The sequence below is a fragment of the Brienomyrus brachyistius genome, unplaced genomic scaffold (genome assembly GCF_023856365.1).
Source record: "Brienomyrus brachyistius isolate T26 unplaced genomic scaffold, BBRACH_0.4 scaffold65, whole genome shotgun sequence".
NCBI classification, from domain to species: Eukaryota; Metazoa; Chordata; class Actinopteri; order Osteoglossiformes; family Mormyridae; genus Brienomyrus; species Brienomyrus brachyistius.
The window spans coordinates 804,567-826,258 of NW_026042340.1; the positions used below are offsets into that span (position 1 = coordinate 804,567).

Genomic DNA, 21,692 nt, shown 5'->3' on the forward strand with positions numbered 1-21,692 from the left:
CTACATCACTACCTTCAGTCATTATAAAGTCTATGGTCCAGATAATCAAAAATCATCCCAGTTGTCAAACCATGAGGAAACATATATATATATATATATATTATACATTTAATTCAAGAGTCATGTATTACTACCAGACCAGACATGATTTCCCATCCCCACGTCACTTACAGAGCTGTCCTGGAGTTCTTGACCACAGGCAGCAACCTCCAGTGCTCTTCATCTGATCTGATGTATTTCTTCAGATCAAACACATCCAGCTCCTCATCTGACACCAGTAACACAAACACCAGAGCTGAATACTGTGCAGGTGAGAGGTCTTCTGCTGAAAGGCTTCCTGAATTCAGGTATCTTTGTACTTCCTCTACTAGAGAATTGTCACCCAGTTCATTCAGACAGTGGAACAGGTTGATGGTCCTTTCTGGAGATAAATTCTCCTGTATTTTCCACTTGATGAATTTGGCTGTTTCTGTAATATTATGTGAGCTGGTTCCTGTCTGTCCCAGTAGTCTTTGTAACAGAGTCTGACTGGAGTTTGTTGAGAGGCCCAGGAGGAAGCGGAGGTAAAGGTCCAAGTGTCCATTCGTGCTCTTTAATGCCTGATCCACTGCAGTCTCCAGCAGTTTAACTGATCTTTTTGATAGAAACACATATAAAGCAGCGAGATACTCCTGGATGCTCAGATGCACAAAGCAGTACACCTTCTCATACAACCCATATTCCTCCTTAAAGACTTCTGTGCACACTCCAGAGTAAACTGAAGCTTCAGTGACATCAATGCCATTCTCTGTCAGATCTTGCTCATAAAATATGAGATTGCCTTTCTCAAGGTTGTCAAAAGCCAGTTTACCAAGTTTCAAAAGGAATTCCTTGCTGTATTCATTAAGCTTGGTTTCATCGTTTTTCGAATATTTGTCTATTTTTAAACTCGCCTGAAAGATCAGGAAGTGTGTGTACATTTCAGTCAGAGTCCTTGGAATTTCTCCCCTGTCAGTCTCACTAAAAAGTCTCTCAAGGACAGTGCCTGAAATCCAGCAAAACACAGGTATGTGGCACATGATGAAGAGGCTCCTTGATGATTTCACATGTGTGATAATCCTGCTGGCCAGGCTCTGATCACTGAATCTCCTCTTGAAATACTCCTCCTTCTGGGCATCACTGAACCCTCGTATCTCTGTCACCCGGTGGACACACTTAGGAGGTATCTGACTGGCTGCTGCTGGCCGGGAGGTTATCCAGAGGAAAGCAGATGGAAGCAGATTCCCCTTAATGAGGTTAGTCAACAGCACATCCAGTGACATTTTCTTTGTTGCATCAAACCAGCTCTCATTGTTCTGAAAATCTAGAGGAAGGCGACACTCATCCAGACCATCAAAGATGAACAAGACTTTGTACCTAAACAGCTCAGTGGATTCAACAGATTTCAGTTCTGGGACAAAGCGGTGAAGCAGTTCAATCAGACTGTATTCCTCCTTAATCAAATTCAGGTCCCGGAAAGGAAGAGCAAATATGAAGTGAACATCCTGGTTTGCTTTTCCTTCTGCCCAGTCGAGAATAAATTTCTGCACAGAGACTGTTTTCCCGATACCTGCCACCCCTTTAGTGAGTACAGTTCTGATAGGTGTCTTACGCCCACATAAAGGTTTAAATATATCATTGCACTTGACTGTAGTATCTTCTGTTCGCCTTTTCTTGGATGCTGTTTCAATCTGTCTCACTTCATGTTCATCATTGACTCCTCCAGTACCACCTTCAGTTATGTAGAGTTCTGTGTAAATCTCACTGAGAAGTGTTGGCTGTCCTCCCTTAGCTTTCCCTTCAAATACACACTCAAATTGCTTCTTAAGTTTACATTTGATTTCCCACTGATATTGCAGCATGAGCTGTCCTGAAAAGAAATGAGAGGGAAATGCATTAATTCTCACCATGATCCTGATTGGTATGAGAGGAAGAATATTTTCCAAAAACACACTTTTTCTTACACATACAAATCCAAATATTTCTCTGTGACAAATGTGATACTCAAAGTTTTATCATAGATATTTTGCTAGAACACCACATACAAGACAAGCGCACTTCATTAATTAATTAAATTAGTTTAAAAGCTAATGAGATATTGATTAGCCACATGAAGTGTGTTAGTGGTCAAGTCAAGAAATGCATTATACATTGCACGATTTCTGAAAATACTAGGGTGATTTTGGGAGAGGTTCTGAAATGGCTAACACTTTCGCAGACATACTGTCACATTTCTACAAACACATGAAGACCATTTTAACATCCCTTTCTCTGGCTGCCTAAGACTTTAGCACAGTGCTGTACATGTACAGAATGTTATGAGGCTCTTACTCTTCTCCAGCATGTCAGCGAGGTCATTTTGCTTCATGGTCCTCAGGATGTACAGTGTGATCTTCAGAGCTCCCTCTCTACCACAGGTCTTCTGCATCTGACCATCACTGTCCAGGTCATTGTCCTCCTCCAGCTGAGGCTCAGAGCATTCTGGGTAATTCTGATCTAGGTACCTCACAAACTTCTTCAGCTCGTCCTTTAGGAACTTTACAGCGTTTTCCTCTAGTGACTAAAATAAACAATCAGTTTATTATTGCAACCTGCACCAAATCTTTTCAAAGTTTCATTTGTGAATCATAGTTTTAAATATATTTCCTTTAACATAATGAATTTCTTATTATACGGCCGTATAAAAGTTAATTCACATAACAGATAATAAAATATATATATCAGCAACAAATACAGACCTTCGATATGGATGATAAACCTGATTTATCATGTAGATCTGAACTGCATTCTTCCATTTGGTCTCTGTGAATAAAGTAGAAACATAAAAGCCTCAATTCATCTACACCAGGGGTCACTAGCCTTTCTGAAACTGAGCTACTTCACGAGTACTGAGCCATACCAAGGGCTACCAGTTTGAAACTCCCTCTTAAACTTCATGTATAATAAACATGTTTTAAATGCTTTTTTTATATATTGTCATTTTCAAATCTATATAAATGCAAATTTGGTTAAAGAAGAATAGCAACAGGATATAATTAAATTTTAGACGCTGCTCAATGGTGAGTTGTGCTATTTTTAGAATAGGTCCGCGGGCGACTCATGTGGTGCTTTGGGGCATCCTGGTGCCCGCGGGCACCATGTTGGTGACGCCTAATCTACACAAATGTAATAGAAAAGCTGAAAAGCTCCCATTAAACTTGCTGTTACTGTGGTATATTAGTCTGGAAAGATGTATCTGCCATGTTAAGCTTTATTCACTGGGGCAGCTTCCTAATTTTCTCATGACAGCAGAAGAGAACCAGTAACATCAGGCCCCAGCACACAGAGACACAGCAGGCAGGAAGGACAGTTTTCTATGCAGCCCTTTGTACCCAGTGACATTCAGAGTGATTCACTTGATTAGCAGAGCTAAATACCAGCATTTCATTCAGTCAAGAAAGTGGATAAATAGCTTGTTGGTTAAATTCAGCACCTACAGGGCTAATGGGCTGAATCTGTCCTTCAGCACCTACAGGGCTACCCCCCCAGACTGAGCACACAGCTTCCTATGCAACCGGCAAACAGTGAATCCCCCCCTCCATATCAATGCAGTGGCCTGCGAGCGACCTGGGACTTGCGGATGAGCAGGGAGCATCAGACGGGGCGGTGCCTATCAACTTGTCATCATGGTGCACCTGTTCTCCATCCCAGTGGATATAATGTGCATGATGTCATCAGCATGCGCCACTCTCTCTGGAATGTCCTACTCCAGGGTTACCCAATCTTTTTTAACTCAAGATCTACTTTTCAAGTGGCCAGTGTGCCAAGATCTACCAGTTCAAATAGGGAGCCATAGCTATTACTTTTCTACTCTATTATTACTCTAGCTATTGCCTTTCTACATAGTTAACAAGCACACAGCAAATCCAGGCAAATCCAGGTAATTCTCCAAATTGAAAAAGTGTAAATAAACATATTTCTTCTTAGTGGGACTGCTGGCACTGGGACGCTATCGTTGCAGTCTTTTGGTGTTCGGCTTGGTAAAAATTGACTGCTGTGCTGCTAACTGACTTTTCAGTTCTATCACTTTTCGCTGCGTATGGCTGTTTTAGCAGGGAAATTGGTCTTGTAGCTTTTGTGCATCATTTTGGAAAGGAAAGTGGGGCTCGATGTTGAGCACCTGGTGGCCAGGCCTGCACCCATGGGGCCTGGTCGGGCACAGCCCGAAGAAAGCACGTGGGTCCCCCCTCCAATGGGCTCCCCACCTGTAAGAGGGGCCAAAGGGGTCGGGTGCAGTGCGAGTTGGGCAGAGGCCGAAGGCGGGTCTTGGTGGTCCGATCCTCGGCTGCAGAAGCTAGCTCTAGGGACATGGAATGTCACCTCTCTGGAGTCTGAGCTGGTGCGCGTGGTTGTGAGGTTCCGACTAGATATAGTCGGGTTCACCTTGATGCATGGCTTGGGCTCTGGCTCCAGCCTCCTTGGGGGGGGCTTGGACCCACTTCCACTCTGGAGTTGCTCATGGGAAGAGGCGCCGAGTGGGGGTGGGCATACTTATTGCGCCTGTACATTGTGGTTTACCACGGTTGATGAGAGGGTAGCCTCCTTTCGCCTTTGCATGGGGGGATGGATCCTGACTGTTTGATGTTCGCGCTTATGCGCCAAACGGCAGCTCAGAATACCCACCCTTTTCGGAGTTCTTGGAAGGGAAGTTGGAGAGTGCTCCTCCTGGGGACTCTCTTGTTCCACTGGGGGACTTCAATGCTCACGTGGGCAATGACAGTGAGACCTGGAGGGGCGTGATTGGGAGGAACGGCCCCCCTGATCTGAACCCGAGTGGTGTTTCCTTATTGGACTTCTGTGCTCGTTACGGATTGTCCATAATGAACACCATGTTCAGGCATAATGGTGTCCATATGTGCACTTGGCACCAGGACACCCTAGGCCGCAGTTCGATGATCGACTTTGTGGTCGTGTCGTCGGACTTGCGACCGCATGTATTGGACACTTGGGTGAGGAAAGAGCCGGCGCTGTCAACTGATCACCACCTGCTGGGGGTAGTGGGAGGAAGCCGGTCAGACCTGGCAGACCCAAGCGTATAGTGCGGGTCTGCTGGGAACACCTGGAGGAATCCCCTGTCAGGAGGAGCTTCAACTCCTACCTCTGGCAGAACTTCACCCATGTCCCGGGGAAGGCAGGGGACACTGAGTCCGAATGGGCTGTGTTTCGTGCCTCCATTGTGGAGGCGGCTGACCGGAGCTGTGGCTGTAAGGTGGTCAGTGCCTGTCGTGGTAGCAATCCCGGAACCCGCTGGTGGACACCAGAGGTGAGGGATGCCGTCAAGTTGAAGAAGGAGTCCTATTGGGTCTTTTTGGCCTGTGGGACTCCAGAGGAAGCTGATGAGTACCGGCAGGCCAAACGGGATGCGGCTTTGGTGGTCGCTGAGGCAAAAACTCGGGTGTGGGAGGAGTTTGGCAAGGCCATGGAGAACGACTTCCGGACGGCTTCGAGGAGATTCTGGTCCACCATCTGGCATCTCAGGGCAGGAAAGCAGTGCAGCATCAACACTGTTTATAGTGGGGATGGGCGCTGCTGACCTCAACTCGGAACATTGTGGGTCGGTGGAAGGAATACTTCAAAGACCACTTCAATCCCACCGACACGCTTTCCAATGACGAAGCAGAGTCTGGGGGCTTGGGGGTGGACTCGCCTATCTCTGGGGTGGAGGTCGCTGAGATGGTTAAAAAGCTCCTCAGTGGCCCGGCCCTGGGGGTGGATAAGATCTGCCCGGAGTTCCTCAAGGCTCTGGATGTTGCAGGGCTATCTTGGTTGACACGCATCTGCAGCATCGCGTAGACATCGGGGGCGGTGCCTCTGGATTTGGCAGACCGGGATAGTGGTCCCCCTCTTCAAGAAGGGGGACCAGAGGGTATGTTCCAACTATACGGAGATCACACTCCTCAGCCTCCCTGGTAAGGTCTTTTAAGGTGTGCTGGAGAAAAGGGTCCGTCGGATAGTCAAACCTCGAATTCAGGAGGAGCAGTGTGGTTTTTGCTCTGACTGTGGAACAGTGGACCAGCTGAGAGAGGACCCTGAACTCTCAGCAGGGTACTGGAGGGTGCATGGGAGTTTGCCCAACCAGTCTACATGTGCTTTGTGGACTTGGAGAAGGCATTTGACTGCGTCCTTCGGGGACTCCTGTGGGGAGTGCTCCAGGAGTATTTGGTGGCTACCTTACCTTATAAGGGCTGTAACAACCAGTGTCAGAGCTTGGTCCGCATTGTCGGCAATAAGTCGGACTTGTTTCTGGTGAGGGTTGGACTCCGTCAGGGCTGCCCTTTGTCACCGATTCTGTTCATAACTTTTATGGACAGAATTTCTAGGCGCAGCCAGGGCATTGAGGGTGTCCGGTTTGGTGGTCTCAGGATTAGGTCTCTGCTTTTTGCAGAGACTGGGACTATTCGCAGCCACGTGTGAAGCGGCTGGGATGAAAATCAGTACCTCAAAATCCGAAACCATGGTCCTCAGCTGGAAAAGGGTGGAGTGCTCTCTCCGGGTTGGGGAGGGGGTCCTTCCCCAAGTGGAGGAGTTTAAGTATCTCGGGGTCTTGTTCACGAGTGAGGGAAGGATAGAACGAGAGATCGACAGGCGGATCAGTGCGGCATCAGCAGTGATGCAGGCGCTGCATGGGTCTGTCATGGTGAAGAAGGAGCTGAGCCAAAAGGCAAAGCTCTCGATTTACCAGTCGATCTATGTTCCTACCCTCACCTATGGTCACGAGCTGTAGGTAAATGACCAGAAAAACGAGGTCACGAATACAAGCAGCCGAAATAGGTTTCCTCCGCAGGGTGGCTGGGCTCTCCCTTAGAGATAGGGTGAGGAGCTCAGTCATTCGGGAGGGACTCAGAGTAGAGCCGCTGCTCCTCCGCATCGAGAGGAGCCAGATGAGGTGGCTCGGGCATCTGATTAGGATGCCTCCTGGACGCCTCCCTGGTGAGGTGTTCCAGGCATATCCCACTGGGAGGAGGCCCCAGGGAATACCCAGGACACGCTGGAGAGACTATGTCTCCCAGCTGGCCTGGGAACGCCTCGGAATTCCCCCAGAGGAGCTGGATGAAGTGGCCGGGGAGGGGCAGGTCTGAGTTTCCCTGTTTAAACTGCGACCCAACCCGGAAAAGCGGTAGATTATGGATGGATGGATAATAATAAATGTCAGTTATGAAGATGGAAGAAACAATATACAGAGATACACATTATATCAGTTATTAACCAATATTCAATAATAATCAAGATACTTGCATCAATCCGACCTTTCAGTCTTAGCTGGTATTACTGGCCAATGTTTAGACTTACAGTAATGCTCAAAGTAGCAGCAACAGACTTAAAGAGACAGAGTAATGTTATCTGAAGTTAGCTAGCTATCATTAATGCCCAGTGTCCAAATGACAGAGGTAATTTTATTAAAAATGAATGTCTTTGACACAAACATGGGAAAATAATGGCAGCTTTTGAATGACACCAGTGTAGCAGTAGCTGTGATATAAGCACAAAGTTCCCCAATATTCTGAATTAACACTCTGGGAAAGTGTTACTGTAACATGCCAGTTAGCGCATGGAAGATGGGGGCCAGTGAGCCTGATGTTAATCTTGCCCCAGTGTCCATGCTGAGGAACCAGGGGGCCTTGAGGCTCAGCTCACAACCAAGTACCTCCGGTGGCCGGCATGTACCAAGCGACCCAGGCGGCCAACTCTATATGATGGGGGGCCTGAGGACCCTGGAAGTTAATGCTCACTGTATGTGGAAAGGGCCCCAGGAGCCCTGGTGGGCAGCATGAACTCTATATGCTGGGGCCCTTGTGGTTAATTTGTCCCACTAGCCGGGTCCATAACCCAGCCAAGGCTCCAGGGGGCGCTATCTTGGGGCACCTTCAGCCACCGGCTCATTCCCCCACCGTAAGCTAAGAAGCGCTACTGGGGATCTTTCCTGCCTGCTGCCGTTAGACACCACAATGCCTGCTGTAGATGTACAGGCCCCACACCCAGCTTCAATGCCCGATTTTTAATGTAGAAAAAAATGTTTTTAATCATGTAAACATCTGTTCACAACCGTTTTTTGGTTATATTTATTAACAATATTCTATTTTCAGGATTGTTTTCTTTGTGTACTGTGTACTTCTTAAACTTGTTATCCTACAGAAATTTTGTTTACTTCTAAAAATGTTATTTTTAACATTATGTCTTACTTGCACTATATGTGCTGTCTTTGCACGTTGTCTCTGTTTTACATTGTATGTTTGTGTCTCTGCACTTTGCTGCTGTACGCAACAGAATTTGCCCCTGGGATCAACAAATTATCTTATTTTATACTCAGGGGATGAGAACCACTGCAGTGTCACATTTATTATGATGTGAATCAGCAAACATTTAAAAGTCACCTTTGGCAAAGAAACCAATAGTCCTTCTCTTTTGTGTCTGATGATACTGGCTCATTATTAAGCCACATAGTTCCATTAAACATGTTAAACTGAAGCCATAGTCAGAGCATAATCTGATGAATTCATGAGAGTGCAATTATTTATCAGAAGAGAAGCATCCGTCCTACAAGCTGATAATCTACTCTTGAGTCATTCTGTAATGGATATACAGGAGGGATCAGGCAAACCAGTTTCTTTCCAGCTCTGTGATGGGGACGGAAATTCAAAATCCACTTTGCAATTAAATAACTTCCAAGTCCGGCTCACAGGAAGTCAGATGAGGATTACTGTAAAACCTATTTACATCAGATGTTATTTATTTCGAATACAGATAAAACTATTGTTTAAATTCTCCAAGGTGATGGAATTTGTTAAAGGCAAACATTAAAGCATTTATTATAAGTGTTTTTTCCTCATAGCTTGTATGTGTCTCTGTGCCATTTGACTGAGAGTCTGAGTGTTTTAAACAGTGTTTGTTTAAATGCACATTTACCTTTTATCTGTAGGAAAAGGTCCCTCACTGAAGTTGAATGGATGTGGCATTGACCTGTCACTCTTCAGGGAAGCACAGCTGGGTACAGGGGAGTCTGCTCTCTTCATCAGGACACTGAGGGCAGTGAGAGGAAACAAACCCTCATGGTATAAATATAATTCATACAATGGGGACGGCATCACACTGCTGTTTATCCTTCTGCTCTGCCTTCATGTACTTTGATATGCTGTGAAGCTCTTGATGCGAACAGACTTATTTACAGTCAGGTATAATGTGAAATAAATTGTTTAACCTAAAATTTAAATTCCTATATGAAAGGTTTAGTGTCACTGTTAAAAACCTCCATAATAAAACTTGACTGGTGTTACTTACTACCTGTATATATAATTTATTTGTTTAGTTTGTTATGTGGCCACTTTGATTAGGAGGGATGATCTGCTGCTCGGCTCTAGTACAAAAGAACTGGCTGATTGTGGAATAAAAAGGTGAATAAAGAAGATGGCGAGGTCTTTTTATGAAGCTACACATATTACAGTGCTGCCCACTGACCAGCCCTAGCTAGGAGCCCAGGTTACTTTATGTTATGGCCTGACTATAGACCCAGAGAGACATGCATGCTAGTGGGCTGTAACACTGTTACCTCTCAGTGCTCTCTCTCTTACACCCCACAGGGGGGGGCATTTCAGAAGCAGCTCTTCTTTTTCTTCTCTCCTTCTCCATTTCTGTGCTGATCCAGACCAGATGATTCCTACTGGGGTCTCTGTGAACATGAAGGGTAAATAGATACATAGATAAATACACAATATCAAGTACTCAGCACTTTTACATCCATTATGTTCCATATGCAGTATTACACATAGTAAAGAGATACATACGTCGTGAAACGTTTGAATAAAACGGTGACAGCCGCTCAAAGCCCCACTAGGCTGGCCGGAATGATTGATGGAGTGGGCAGAGCTGTTAGCGCTCGGACTGTGACTACTGATTGCAAATTGGATAACATTACGGAGAAGCTCACGGCTTTGCAAAGGTTATTGGATGGCGGAGACCAGCGTGGACATTAGTGGAGCTGGAAATTACAGCTTCTCGCCCGGAAACCCAAACAACCCTATTCTATCAGGTTTTGGCTCCCCCTAATCAGCACTGGCCTCGGCCAAGGCCGCTGCTGAACTAACAACTCCCCCAGATGAACAAGGCAGTGAGACTCTCTTGCATTCCTCTCCCCCAATCCCAAGGACTTACCGCACCCTCCCCCCATCCCACGCCTTCGCCGCTTCATACCCCCAGCGTGAACAGGCGGGTCTGTGACCAGCACCTCCATGGCTGCAGGACCGGATGGCTGTCTGTCTCTGCTGGACTACCTCCACCACCCCTTTTCCCTCACCTGTTGCAAGTTGTGTCATTTTATGTTGTAAGGTGTAGTGACCATGTGCTTATGTTGCTGAGGTGTTTTTTTCGGTTCCTACAATGTCCTCCCCATTTATTCTCCTCCTCTCTCCTCATGTTATTCTGTTTCTTATCTTCTCTCTGTTTGCCCCTGTCTCCCGACCGGTCTACCCCCTACTGTGATGTTTGTGTGTATGTATGGTCGGGTTGATAGTCAGTTTTTTCGCTGGTAGTTGTGACTAGTGACATGGTGTATTGCAACAGCAATAAAGGGTTTCATCAATCAATCAATCAAATCAAAATGTGTTGGTACCCTTACAGCTCATTGAAACAATGCTTAATTTCTCCTGAAAAGTGATTCAATTAAAAGCAATTATCTGATATATACCTGCATGCCTTTAATATACGAGTAAACCAATAAAATTGTAAAAAGATACAATTTTACAAAGATATGCTAAAATAGTATGGACATTATAGTCATGTATAATGCATTATTATACATGCATTATTATTCAACATGCATTATAGTCATGTTTTAAACTAAGTGTTTAACCTTGATTAGTGTCACAGGTGCCTTAAAGCTTTTCATCAGCCATTCAGACAATTTAAAGGGAAACATCATGCTACTGTGTTGCTTGGTATCATTGTGTCACCACACTGAACATGGTCCAGAGAAAGCAGAGGAGAGATCTGTCTGAGGAGCTCAGAAAGGAGATTACAGATAACAGTGTTTAAGGTAAAGGCTATAAAACCTTCTCCAAGCAGCTTCATGTTCCTGTGAGCACAGTTGCCAATATTCAATTCAATTTATTTTTATATAGCGCCTTTCACAACAAAGTTGTCTCAAAGCACTTTACAGGGTTGTGTTGTGATACAGAGGCAATATTTCATTACCTAAGACACTGTTAGAGTGTGAAAAGACAGAGCAAAAGCTATTGCATTTGTTATCACACACAAGTCTCATTGGGGGAATGCATCATTTTCATGGATGTCTATTATCTCAAAACTAGAACCAATTCAGCAAAAGTAATAGGATTTTTAAATTCAGTACTCTCAAAATACCTTAAATCCATTAAAAAAAAAACCTTGGCACCTGAAAAAAAATTGCAGACCTGTGTAATCGAAAGTAAAGTGTGATTTGTGTTAAACATGGAATAAACAATAAAGGATGGCATTAAACTTTAACAGTTTCAAGTTATTTCAGAGATAGTTCTGTTTTTTTTGAGAATCAGCACCTCCAAATCCGAGACCATGGTTCTCAGTCGGAAAAGGGTAGAGTGCTCTCTCCGGGTTGGGGATGGGGTCCTCCCCCAAGTGGAGGAGTTTAAGTATCTCGGGATCTTGTTCACGAGTGGGGGAACGATGGAGCGGGAGATCGACAGGCGGATCGGTGCGGCATCAGCAGTCATGCGGGCGCTGCATCGGTCTGTCATGGTGAAGAGAGAGCTGAGCCAAAAGGCGAAACTCTCGATTTACCAGTCGATCTACGTTCCTACCCTCACCTATGGTCATGAGCTTTGGGTAGTGACCGAAAGAACGAGATCGCGGGTACAAGCGGCCGAAATGAGTTTCCTCCGCAGGGTGGCTGGGCTCTCCCTTAGAGATAGGGTGAGGAGCTCAGTCATTCGGGAGGGACTCAGAGTAGAGCCGCTGCTCCTCCGCATCGAGAGGAGCCAGATGAGGTGGCTCGGGCATCTGATCAGGATGCCTCCGGGACGCCTCCCTGGGGAGGTATTCCGGGCATGTCCCACTGGGAGGAGACCCCGGGGAAGACCCAGGACACGCTGGAGAGACTATGTCTCTCGGCTGGCCTGGGAACGCCTCGGGATCCCCCCAGAGGAGCTAGACGAAGTGGCCGGGGAGAGGGAAGTCTGGGTCTCCCTGCTGAGGCTGCTGCCCCCGCGACCCGACTCCGGACTAAGCGGGAGATGATGGATGGATGGATGGATGGATAGTTCTGTTTTTTATGTATCGTGCCAATCCACATTTGTGCAAAAATACATTTATAAACATCCTGACTATTATTATATATACTCATTTACATTTTAAAATCCCATACTTGGGAAGGGGGGGGGGGGGGGATTTGCTACAGTAAGTCAGCGCCCCCAGATGATGCCCTTGGCATCACATCAGTGCTTTTGTCAATGTTAGGTTGAAGAAACTGTTATTAAACATTTTGTTATCACTCCTGTATGATCAGCAATGAGTGTAAATATGTATATACATTATTTTGTTTTCCTCTAGCCTCATACTTTACATTATATTAATAATAGCCTTAGCAAAACCAGAACTTTCTCTTCTTGTTCTCACCTCCCTATTCTGCGTGACTCTTGCACCTCCCACTGACTATAAATAAAGGAGCCAAGGGGAACCACCCTTTGTAGCACACTCTGCTGAGAGTGTGGGTACCCTTGCGCAAGTAAAACTTTAAAGTGTGTTGTCTCGTAATTCAAAGTGTAGTGTGGAGTTGGGGGGGAAACGCCAGGCGCTTTCCCCAACAGTCAAAAACATGAATAATTCAGATTGTTTTAAAATACACAGTTAGCCAATTTGTTGCATTAGCTTGTGAACAGTGTAATATTTCCATACTGTCATTTTTATATACCTATCCAGACTCCAGAATCAAACTGCATACTATAGCGCTGGGGATTCCCATCATGCAGTGCGGTGGCATGCTGGTCTGATGTTAAATGTGAACAGTGTAATACTTCCACACTAGCTGTCCTTTTTATATACCTATCCAGACTCCAGAATCAAACTGCATACTGTAGCGCTGGGGATTCCCATCATGCAGTGCGGTGGCATACTGGCCTGATGCAAAGTGTAAATAATGAACAACTGTGTATACCTCATATGTATTATGTTATTGTGCAGTACGTTAATATCACATGCAGTGTTGAAAAGATTTAAAGTTCTTAGTTTAGGCTTGGGAGGTATTTTGAAATCTGAGATACTTACAGCAAAACTTTTATTTTTATCACCGAGATTTCAAAATGCCAGAATGGTGTTGTTTTACAAATGACCATATTCCACAGTAAAATGTCTGGACATTGTAAATAATCTCCTACAACTGTTCTTAGGGTAGATTTTTTCCATTTAACCCACATGTAGGTATACTGTTTAAAACCATCTACTACAAAATTTAGATGATTAAAAAGTTGTTTATTTTAAATACTGACAACATGACAGAAACAGTAACAACAGATCTAACAGTTATGCTGAACTGATTAAAATAACTACAACTAAAAACTAAGTAAAAGCCAAATACAAGCAAATGTATATGTCCACTTCCTGTGAGGAGGTTTGTCAGTGTCAATACAGAAAATAAAAGGTAATCAGCCGTTTGATGGAAATTTATGTAGCTATATGAGCTGGGCCTTAATTTCCTGTAATTGGTGAGGGAGCAGGTTTGGCGGATGGTCAACAGGCTGCAGTCAGAGCTGTATCGTTTAGGTTCCTCCCAGCAAACGGGGCACTAGATATTTATCTCATGAATACCTTACAAATGACGTTAATATCCTGTCACAAAAAGGGCTCCACATTATATCCTGCAGTTAATAAAAGATGTAACTATTATGTGTACAACTTACATATATGTAAATGCGTGGGCTTCTGAAATCGTCTCACCTAAGAGGCTGTGATCAAAGTCAAGTTTGATGGAAGCTACAAGACGACATCATGTGTTACCAAGGTTGACCATCATATGTAAGAAGGTTGAGAAGTTTAGTAGTTTCATAAATAGTGACAAGTTCAAGGATAGAATTTAATACTTTATTTCCAGTAGATTGTGTTTGTTTCTTCAAACAGAAGAGCATGTTCAGTGATAGGCTCCTGTCGCTGTCATGCAGAACAGACAGGCTCAGAAGGTCCTTTGTCCCAAGGGCCATACAGCTCTTCAACGTCACATGGAAGGGGAGGAGTGTGATGGACTTAAGTGTTCAGGCCTGTATAACACACTGCCCTCCTGTTATTTTCCATTGTATTGTTGCAGTATGTATGTGCGCGTGAATGTCATAGGTCTGTGTGCCTATGTGTATGTAGACTGTGTATAAGCTATTGCACACCTAAATTTCCTTCTGGATAAATAAAGTCTCTCTCTCTCTATCACCAAAAAATATTTTTTTATAAAAATTTCATCATAATATAATTTAATTTGAAATCCATATCAAACACTGTACACCAGGGGTCTCCATCTTCGGCCCTGGAGAGATACTGTCCAGTCACACCTGTTCTCAGGTAAATACCAGGAACATGTGTAACTCATCAGAAGCCAGGTAGGACAGAAAACCTACTGGACAGTATCTCTCCAGGGGTGCGTTTACCAAAACCACAGCTGCTAACTATGTTAGCAACTTGCGTGGTTCGAACTATGTAAGTACAATGCAGGTGTTTCCTGAAACCATAGTTCGAACTACGGAGGTAACGATACTGCTGACTCACGTAGTATGATGCATCGTTAAACCACGCAAGTGTTTCCGAAAACCACAGTTTGAATGAACATTCGCAAACACTGTTGTTAAGTTGCGTAGTACGTCAGCGATGGTGGAAAATGCAGCCTAAGAAGGGTATAGTCATCATCTAAGTAAGAAATGTAATAATCTTTAATACCTAATAAGGAATAATTTAGCTCTATGATCACCTGAAAATGTAGTTTGAAACGTACATGGTCACTGGTCATACGTACAGTAACTGTCTATAGTGAGCAATAGGGAGAATTCTCAGACTGCAAAGTATTGTATTAGCACAGGGGTTTTTGTCCAGAAAAGGCCGTTAGCCATGCAACTTTTCGCTGCAACTAAGTACGTAGAGTAGTCCGTAGAAGACAAGAGTTCGCACATATGCGTTTGAGCGACTGATCAGACGGTCATCCCAAAAAAACCTGCAAACACAGCCTCCCTTTCTGGATAAGATTGCCCACCCCTGTAGTAACATATGCAGTTAGTGTATATTGCTCGGTAAAGGATGTTGTGCACCCAGTGGTCATCGTGCCATATGGTACACGTCGCCAAATATAGTAACAAAAATTTGAGAAATAATGAAAAAACTAAAATAAAAAGAAAAGAATAAAACCCAAAATTAATAATAATAATAATAATAATTCATTATCCCTTGTGTCATGCCCGGCTCGTCTGCTCCTCCTGTGTGCCACGCCCCCTGATTACCCACGTGTTTTCTCCCGATTGTACCCAGCTGTATCCAGTTCATTTGCTCAGTCCTGTCTATTTCAGTCCGCGTCTTACCTGAGTCCTTCGTCCGTCATTGATGTTGTCAATGTCTGTTTCCCGTCCTGCTCCGGTTTCCCTTAATAAAACCCCGTTTTCCCCGTATCCCGCTTGCCTGCCTGCTCCTTCCGCACGATCGCCGCTCTCCGTCGCGATCGCTGCCCACGACCCGTGACACCTTGTATGTGTACGTGTGTGTATTTGTAGTCCTATGCAGACCATTGGGTGTTTCTTCATTACACACATAACTTCAGAGGGACAACAGTCGCCTTAGAAAAAGAGTACAGCACTTTGATGAGGTACTCCTTCATCACTGACAGGTGTCAGTGCCATAATGGGAGAGTAGAATGACACTACAGCGGTCAGTACAAGTCCATGCCTTTGTATTCAGCAAATGATGCCTGTAATGTTTGGATATTACATGCACCTGTTTTTTCCAGTCAGCCACTAACATTCTGTAAGCAACAAAGTCGGATGAAGAATCTGTAAGTGTTCGTATTGTGATTGAAACGCAATAAACTGAAATCAGCATAATTACAGATGGAGCATCTTTCACAAAATGCAGTGTCATAGCTAAAAGTTCTTCTGTTTAACACTCCAAGAAGCGTCTCGTTATTTTGCCGCTATATATTGCTACTTCTGAGTTATTCATATTATTGGTGTTATGTGACTGACAATAAATTGATGACATATATACATATACACATATATACATATACATACATACACACACATATATATATATACATACACATATACATATATACACATATATACATATACATATATTAGGGCTGGAAATTTAACGTGTTAATTAGATTAATCACAGAAAAAAATAACGCATTAATATTTTTGACGCAATTAACGCGCCCCGCCCCCCTATAGTCATGTGACGTTACACTTTGTAGAACTGCAGCAAGCTAGTAACAAAACTAACAAGATGCAAAACGAAAAGGACGAAGAACTGCATGGCTGGCTAAAGGGCCATTTTACATACAAAAGAGATGCTAGTGGAGCCATTGATAAAACCAAAGTCATTTGCGTTGTTTGTTACAAGGAACTTGCCTATCATCGAAGCAGTTCCAGTTTGAAATACCACCTGAACTCAAAGCATGCTTTAGCGAGCTCGGTAGTCACCTCACCTCCGGCTGCGACAGTCAGCAAGCTCCGCCAAACCACGCTGACTGAGACGAGTCACCGCAAATTAAGTAAGTCTACATCGCAATCATTAACAAATGCAATATCTAAATGGATTGCAATGGACTGTAGGCCTGTTAATGTTGTGGAAGACAAGGGGCTTTCGGATGCATTTCGAATCGCTTCCTCTGACACAACCTACACACTTCCGAAAAGAGGTACAGTACTTTCGAGAATAAATCAGCTGTATGACACAGAAAAAATATCAAAAAATGGGACAACTTAGCTCATGCTAACCCCGTGGCCCTAACCGGAGATCACTGGACGTCGATCAGTAATCACGACTATCTAGGTGTTACTGCGCACATAATCGATTGTGACTGGAAACTTACGTCCTTCGCGTTAACTGTGCTGAAGTCAGTCACACGGCACTATTCTGATGCATGTGCCGAACAGTTTCCAACAGTGGCTGACGACTGGGGAGTCCAGGAAAAGGTGACCACAGTCGGAACTGACAGCGCACGCAACATGGTCGCAGCGGCAAGAAAGCTTCCCTTTCATCACATGCCGTGTGCTGCCCATGTATTACAGCGGACCATTACTGTTTGCCTCTCTGATAGTGGATGACAAAGTGTCGCAAAATTGTTGCACATTTTAAGCACAGCCCTGCTAATACAGAAGAACTTCATCAACAAAAAATTTCCCTAGTACAACAGAGAGAGCAACTGATACAAGACGTGTCAACGAGGTGGAACTTGTCACTCGATATGATCGCATTCTCTTACGGAATGAAGAGGCTGTTAAGACTACTCTGGCCCAACAGAAACACAAGTTAGTCATGCTGACTGCATCTGACAAACTGCACAAGTTGCAGAACCTTCTTGAAACATGCAAGTAAGTTACATTACATTAGTACCATGTTATATTATTGTTTTATGCATGTTGTCATAGACTGTGAAATGGAATATCATGCCTAAATGCTCTTACGAAGAATTACAACCCTAAAAATATTTAAGATTTTTAAGACGTCATAAAATGAACAAATGGAAAAAAAAAAAAAGTATTTTCCAGTAAATCACCCTTTGTAATTGATGTTAAATAAATTAACTTATGTTGCCTAAACTAAATGCACTGAACATTATTTATGGTTTGTATTATCAGGTGTGTCACTGAACTCCTTGGGGCTGAGGCTTATGTCTCCTGCTCTGTAATGCTTCCTGCATTCTGCCACCTTCACCATGTAATGAGAGTCTCTGATGAGGATCCATCCTATGTGGCTGGGTTCAAGACTGGAGAATGGTTAAAACTAGCTTCAGCACTTGACCCACGTTTTAAGGACTTGAAGTGCCTATCAAGAGGACAGAGAGAACAGGTGTGGTCTAGCCTTGAGAAAATACTAGAGGAAGGAGGACTCAGCGCAAATACTCCACAGCCTTGTGAGAAACATGAGCCAGCTAAGAAGAGAATCTTCCTGCTGGGTTCAGACTCTGATTCAGAGGAAGAAAATCACCAAAGCAATGATTTACATCATTACAGAGCTGAGCCCAGTATTGCAATGGATCAGTGTCCTCTAGAGTGGTGGTCAACGTACGCTCATGCCGGAGCCCATGCCACACTGTCTTCCTTAGCTCGCAAACATTCCTTAGCTCGCCACCCCTGCAACCACAGTACCATGCGAAAGACTTTTCTCACTGGCTGGCACTGTTGTGCAGAATAAAAGGGCATCTTTAAACTCAGAAAATGTGAACAAGTTAGTCTGTCTTAGCAACTGGTTAAAAGAGAAATAAGAATTTAGTGTAGCATAAGTGACAGGCTTATGTTCAATAACAATGTCATGTCCATTGCAATTTAGTTGATAGGCTTGTGTTCAGTAATAAACAAAATTGTCATGGTCGTTGTTACCTTAGACATTGGTTTATGTTCAGTAATAATTAAAACTGTCATTTGTAACCAAATATGACATTGTAACCAATGTCATTGGTTTGTGTTCAATAAGTTACAACTGACATATATTGTAACCTAATTCATAGGTTTGTGTTCAGTCAGTGAAAAAAATGTCATGACCATTGTAGCCTAAGTTATAGGCTTGAATTCAATAATAAATGGTAACTGCTTCTTGTAATGTCTGTATGTGCGATTAAATGTGATTAATTAGATTAATCGCCACACCATGTAATTAATTAGATCAAAAATTTTAATCGCTTGACAGCACTAATAATTATATATATATATATATATATATATATAAAAAAAACACACACACACACACACAGTACTGTGCAAAAGTCTTAGGCACTCAAAAGAAATGTTTAAAGCCATTTATCTGGGTAGTAAGTGCACTTTTTCTTAGAACAAAAAATATAATTTAACATAAAAACATATGAAAATTACGAATAACAAAATAAAAACTAGTAAAAAATTCTTCTGTTCTCCAAAAAGTTACTGATATCTACTTGGATAGCTAGATGAACACCACTTCAGTTCCCATACCTCTCCTCAGTGGCACCCGAACCATTCCATGTATTTATTAAATTTCACCACCAGCTCGCTTAATTAATTAATTAGTTTAAAAAGTGAACGAGATATCAAAAAGATATGAGGTGGGCTAGTGGTCAGGTCAAAAAATACACAGGTGTATTGTATGGTTGCTGGAAATAATAGGGTTATTTTAGGTTTTGAAATGGCAAAGCTGACAAACTATGCTGTTACGCCTGGCAAAGTGTATATACACACACACACACACACACACACACACACACATATACATACATACATACATACATGCACGCGTGTGTGTGTGTGTGTGTGTGTGCGTGCGATTAATATACATTTATATATTACACAGTTTGCGAGTTTTTGTACGCGACCGGCCTTGAAAGTTACACCATTGATATTATAAAGTTTGTTAGGTTTTGCGCACGACTCGCCGCAAGTCTGACCAATCAGCGCAGAAACCACTGTAGTTCGAACTACGGTGATCACAACTAACATGGTTCAAACTACTGTGGTACAACGGTTTTGGGAAACAGACGTACTTCGGATGTTGGTTAGTTTGAACTACGACAGTAGGTATGCATCGTTAATGCTAACTTCCGTCGTTGTTTGGGAAACGCACCCCAAGACTGGAGATGGAGACCCCTGCTGTACGCATTGCATGACATAATAATGGAAACAAAAGATTTGAAGAATCACTTATTGTCACAGGGGACAGCATGGTGGTGCAGTGGTTAGCACTGTTGCCTCACACCTCTGGGACCCGGGTTCACATGTGTGTGGAGTTTGCATGTTCTCCCCATGTCGTCGTGGGGTTTCCTCCGGGTACTCCGGTTTCCCCCCACAGTCCAAAAACATGCTAAGGCTAATTGCAGTTACTAAATTGCCCATAGGTGTGCATGTGTGAGTGAATGGTGTGTGAGTGTGCCCTGCGATGGGCTGGCCCCCATCCTGGGTTGTTCCCTGCCTCGTGCCCATTGCTTCCGGGATAGGCTCCGGACCCCCTGCTACCCAGTAGGATAAGCGGTTTGGAAAATGGATGGATGGACTTATTGTCACACTCCATCTAACAAAATTATCATTATCAAAATAACCTTAATTCATGTCCAGCCATCCAGAGAGCTGACACTTTGGGGATCCACAGACAGATGCTGTAGACCCCAAATTTGCATTTTTAAAATTAACATTAGCCCCCGTTTTCTCCAAAACTGCAGGTTTTTTCCCCTAAAAACTTCACGTACATTGACCTTATTTATGAAGAAAAATAAGCAGTGTCGAAGTTGATGGAACGGTATATATGTGCGTGTGTGTGTGCGATACACACACACTACCTCTTGTTATTCAGCTGCGTCTTGGGTAGATTTTGACTTATTGTTTACCGACTATTAAAATAAGACTTGCGTGCTATTTGCTATAAACAGTTTAAATACAACTGCAAAGTATGACTACAACTAATCAACACCTTTTAGATTGCAGAACACAGAACAGATCCGTGGTAAAACCGTGATTTAATAAAATGTTAAGTCATGAGTTTAACCCGGATGTTTCGGCACGATAGCAGTTATCCTCAACAATTAAAAAATAAAAACTTAATATAACTTCAAAATATTACAGCCTGCCCCCCGGGTCCATGTTTACGCAGCACCGTATATTAGGCGAACTCACGGCTGCGTGTTAGTAATTAAATATTATTGATGTTAATTCGAAAACATCTCTGTGACGCAGTACCTTACTATACTGTACGGACGTTTATTAAATCCCACTATATAAGTAGGCTGTGTTAAACATGCTTATTATATTATTAGTTTTATCTGTCGAGTATAATCTTACCTTGAAACGCAGAATATCTTTATATTATTCCACAATCATATGGAGACTCCGCCTTTATCCCTTTAAGTGCCTGCTCGATTAAATGGTAGACCATTTAAATGACGCCACACACTCCGCTTCGCGTCGTGGCCTCATCACCACCTCGGGTGTGCATTATTTTCTAATTATTCAACGGCCCGTCGTCAATTATTCCTTACGTATGCGTGTGTGCGATACACACACCACCTCCTGTTATTCAGCTGCGCTGTGGGTAGAATTTGACTTGTTTACCTATCATTAAAACCAGACTTGCGTAATATTTACTATAAACAGTTTAAATACGACTGCAAAGTATGACTACAACTAATCAACACCTTTCAGATTGCAGAACACAGAACAGATCCGTGGTAAAACCGTGATTTAATAAAATGTTAAGTCATGAGTTTAACCCGGATGTTTTGGCACAATAGCAGTTATCCTTAGCACTGAAAAAAGAGAAAAACTTAATATAGCTTCAAAATACCCCCTCAGTCCATTTTTAGGCAGCACCGTATATTAGGCGAACTCACGGCTGCGCTTTAGTAATTAAATATTATTGATGTTAATTCGAAAACTCTTCTGTGACGCAGTAACTTTACGTACGGACGTATATTAAATCCCACTATATAAGTAGGCTGCGCCAAA

The 21,692-nt window shown here is 43.4% G+C and overlaps 1 protein-coding gene across 1 annotated transcript in view; it reads right to left on the reverse strand.

Moving 5' to 3' along the window:
* Positions 1–21,481, reverse strand: part of LOC125725335 (NLR family CARD domain-containing protein 3-like) — a 55,941-nt gene extending 34,460 nt beyond the window's left edge. Inside the window, exons 1-6 of the mRNA XM_049002195.1 lie at positions 21,030–21,481; positions 9,602–9,721; positions 8,962–9,075; positions 2,757–2,820; positions 2,350–2,578; positions 172–1,888 (exon numbers count right to left, since the gene is read on the reverse strand). Coding sequence (XP_048858152.1) covers positions 172–1,888; positions 2,350–2,578; positions 2,757–2,820; positions 8,962–9,075; positions 9,602–9,681 — 2,204 coding nt within the window. The 5' untranslated portion in view covers positions 9,682–9,721; positions 21,030–21,481. The remainder of the gene's footprint in view (positions 1–171; positions 1,889–2,349; positions 2,579–2,756; positions 2,821–8,961; positions 9,076–9,601; positions 9,722–21,029) is intronic.
* Positions 21,482–21,692: the final 211 nt, after the last annotated feature.